The sequence below is a fragment of the Eriocheir sinensis genome, chromosome 42, assembly GCF_024679095.1.
Source record: "Eriocheir sinensis breed Jianghai 21 chromosome 42, ASM2467909v1, whole genome shotgun sequence".
Lineage (NCBI taxonomy): Eukaryota > Metazoa > Arthropoda > Malacostraca > Decapoda > Varunidae > Eriocheir > Eriocheir sinensis.
In genome coordinates, this window is record NC_066550.1 from 14,204,790 (window position 1) to 14,207,289 (window position 2,500).

The 2,500-nt window shown below is 41.8% G+C and overlaps 1 protein-coding gene and 1 long non-coding RNA gene across 2 annotated transcripts in view; one reads left to right on the forward strand and one right to left on the reverse strand.

The window, feature by feature from the left end:
• Nucleotides 1–235: 235 nt before the first annotated feature.
• Nucleotides 236–2,500, forward strand: part of LOC127010130 (histone H3.v1-like) — a 4,787-nt gene continuing 2,522 nt past the window's right edge. Inside the window, exon 1 of the mRNA XM_050883975.1 lies at nt 236–385. Within this exon, the coding sequence (XP_050739932.1) occupies nt 247–385 (139 nt within the window). The 5' untranslated portion in view covers nt 236–246. The remainder of the gene's footprint in view (nt 386–2,500) is intronic.
• LOC127010131 (uncharacterized) lies at nt 1,274–2,349 on the reverse strand. The gene is made up of 2 exons (XR_007762937.1): nt 1,767–2,349; nt 1,274–1,635 (listed from the first exon to the last, which is right to left on the reverse strand). It is a non-coding gene; the product is annotated as an uncharacterized LOC127010131 (long non-coding RNA).

A 2,500-nucleotide genomic window follows, 5' to 3' on the forward strand; every position in this document is an offset into this window, starting at 1 on the left:
CTAGAGAGAGAGAGAGAGAGCAGCTTACCTTAAGATACAAACAGGCGTGGTTAAGATATACACACACACACACACACACACACACACACACACACACACAAATAAAAAATGATATAAATAAATAATGTCAGAAAGTCATGAGAGAGAGAGAGAGAGAGACAGACAGACAGACAGACAGACTATATCACCACCACCACCACCTCACCACCTCACCACCACCTCACCTCACCCCCCAGACACAAGCTGATGGAGAGGTGCTGGAGCTACACCCCTGAGCGTCGGCCCACCTTCAAGGAGTGCCTGGGAGTGCTGCTGGTGCTGGCCGAGGCAATCTCCGCACTCCCGGCCCTGGCTGTTCATAACGTCCACTACATAGGCTCCAGTGGTGAGTGCCAGGCAGCGTTTCCCTTCGTTCTGAACTTAATTATAATACTGTCTTATGTTTCTGTGTATGAACGAACACTTGCCTGGTCTCATTATGGGCGGGATGTTAGGGAGAGGGGGAGGGTGTGGGGGGTGGAGGGGAGGAGTGGAGGTTGGAAGAGTGTGTGTGTGTATGTGTGTGTGTGTGTGTGTGTGTGTGTGTGTGTGTGTGTGTGTGTTTGTTAGATACACACACACACACACACACACACACATACACATTTCCAAGGACTCTCTTCTGTGTGTGTGTGTGTGTGTGTGTGTGTGTGTGTGTGTGTGTGTGTGTGTGTGTGTGTGTTTCTCCTTGTTTTTTTGTTTTGTTTTTGCATATTGTGTTTTTTGCTTGTGTGTGTGAAGTGCATTTTGCATTAAAATTAAGTATGTGAAACCTTTCTTAAACCCATTTATATTATTTATTATTTATATATTTATTCATTCATTTGCCTGTGTTTGTGTGTGTGTGTGTTTGTTTGTGTGTTTGTGTGATGAAACAAGATTCATTTCAGTTATATAATAAAAGTAAAACAGGTTGACCTTCTCTCTGGCCCAGGCATGAACCAAGGATCAGTTTATTTATTCCTATGCCTGTGTTTGTGTGTGTGTGTGTGTGTGTATGTGATAAAACAAGATTCATTTCAGTTATATAATAAAAGTAAAACAGGTTGACCTTCTCTCTGGGTGAGGCATGAAGCAAGGATCAGCTTATTTATTCCTATCCCTGTGTTTGTTTGTTTGTGTGTTAAAACAAGATTAATTTCAGTTATATAATAAAAGTAAAACAGGTTGACCTTCTCTCTGGCCCAGGCATGAAGCAAGGATCAGTTTATTTATTCCTATGCCTGTGTGTGTGTGTGTGTGTGTGTGTGTGTGTGTGTGTGTGTGTGTGTGTGTGTGTGTGTGTGTGTGTTAAAACAAGATTCATTTCAGTTATATAATAAAAGTAAAACAGGCTGACCTCTCTGGCCCAGGCATGAAGCAAGGATCAGCTTATTTATTCCTTTGCCTGTGTTTGTGTGTGTGTGTGTGTGTGTGTGTGTGTGTGTTAAAACAAGATTCATTTCAGTTATATAATAAAAGTAAAACAGGTTGACCTTCTCTCTGGCTGAGGCATGAACCAAGGATCAGCTTATTTATTCCTATGCCTGTGTTTGTTTGTTTTTGTGTTAAAACAAGATTAATTTCAGTTACATAATTAAGATGAAACAGGCTGACCTTCTCTCTGGCTGAGGCATGAACCAAGGATCAGTTTATTTACTCCTATGCCTGTGTGTGTGTGTGTTTGTTTGTTTGTGTGTTAAAACAAGATTCATTTCAGTTACATAATTAAGATGAAACAGGCTGACCTTCTCTCTGGCTGAGGCATGAAGCAAGGATCAGTTTGTCAGCCTTGATGTTCTCCATGATGCATTGTGTCATATTTGCCTATTTATTGCCCTATTTCCTGCTTGCTCTTGTAATGCCAGAATTTAATTAAGAATGGGAAAACGTAAATCGGGGAGGAATAAGAAGTTTTACGTATTGCATTTACTTATAATACTTAAAACTACTTACTCCTCCCTAATTTACATTTTCCCATTCTTAACCCGGTAGCTGTGGGGATCATGTTTCTTAATTAAAGGCCCTTCTAAGCGAATTAATGGGAAAAAAATCATCACTCACACACACCATTCCATAATATATATCAAAGCATTTGTGATCAGTTTATGTGTCATCTATTTTGGGGGTCTTTATCATGACAAAAATTTGGCTCGTCGCTGCTACACAGTAAAGCCACAAATTTGGCCCGTCGCTGCTACACAGTAAAGCCACAAATTTGGCCCGTCACTGCTACATGGTAAAGCCACAAATTTGGCCCGTCGCTGCTACACAGTAAAGCCACAAATTTGGCCCGTCACTGCTACACGGTAAAGCCACAAATTTAGCCCGTCACTGCTACAGTAAAGCCACAAATTTAGCCGTCACTGCTGCTACGGTAAAGCCACAAATTTAGCCCGTCGCTGCTACACGGTAAAGCCACAAATTTAGCCCGGCGCTGCTACACGGTAAAGCCACAAATTTGGCCCGTCACTGCTACACG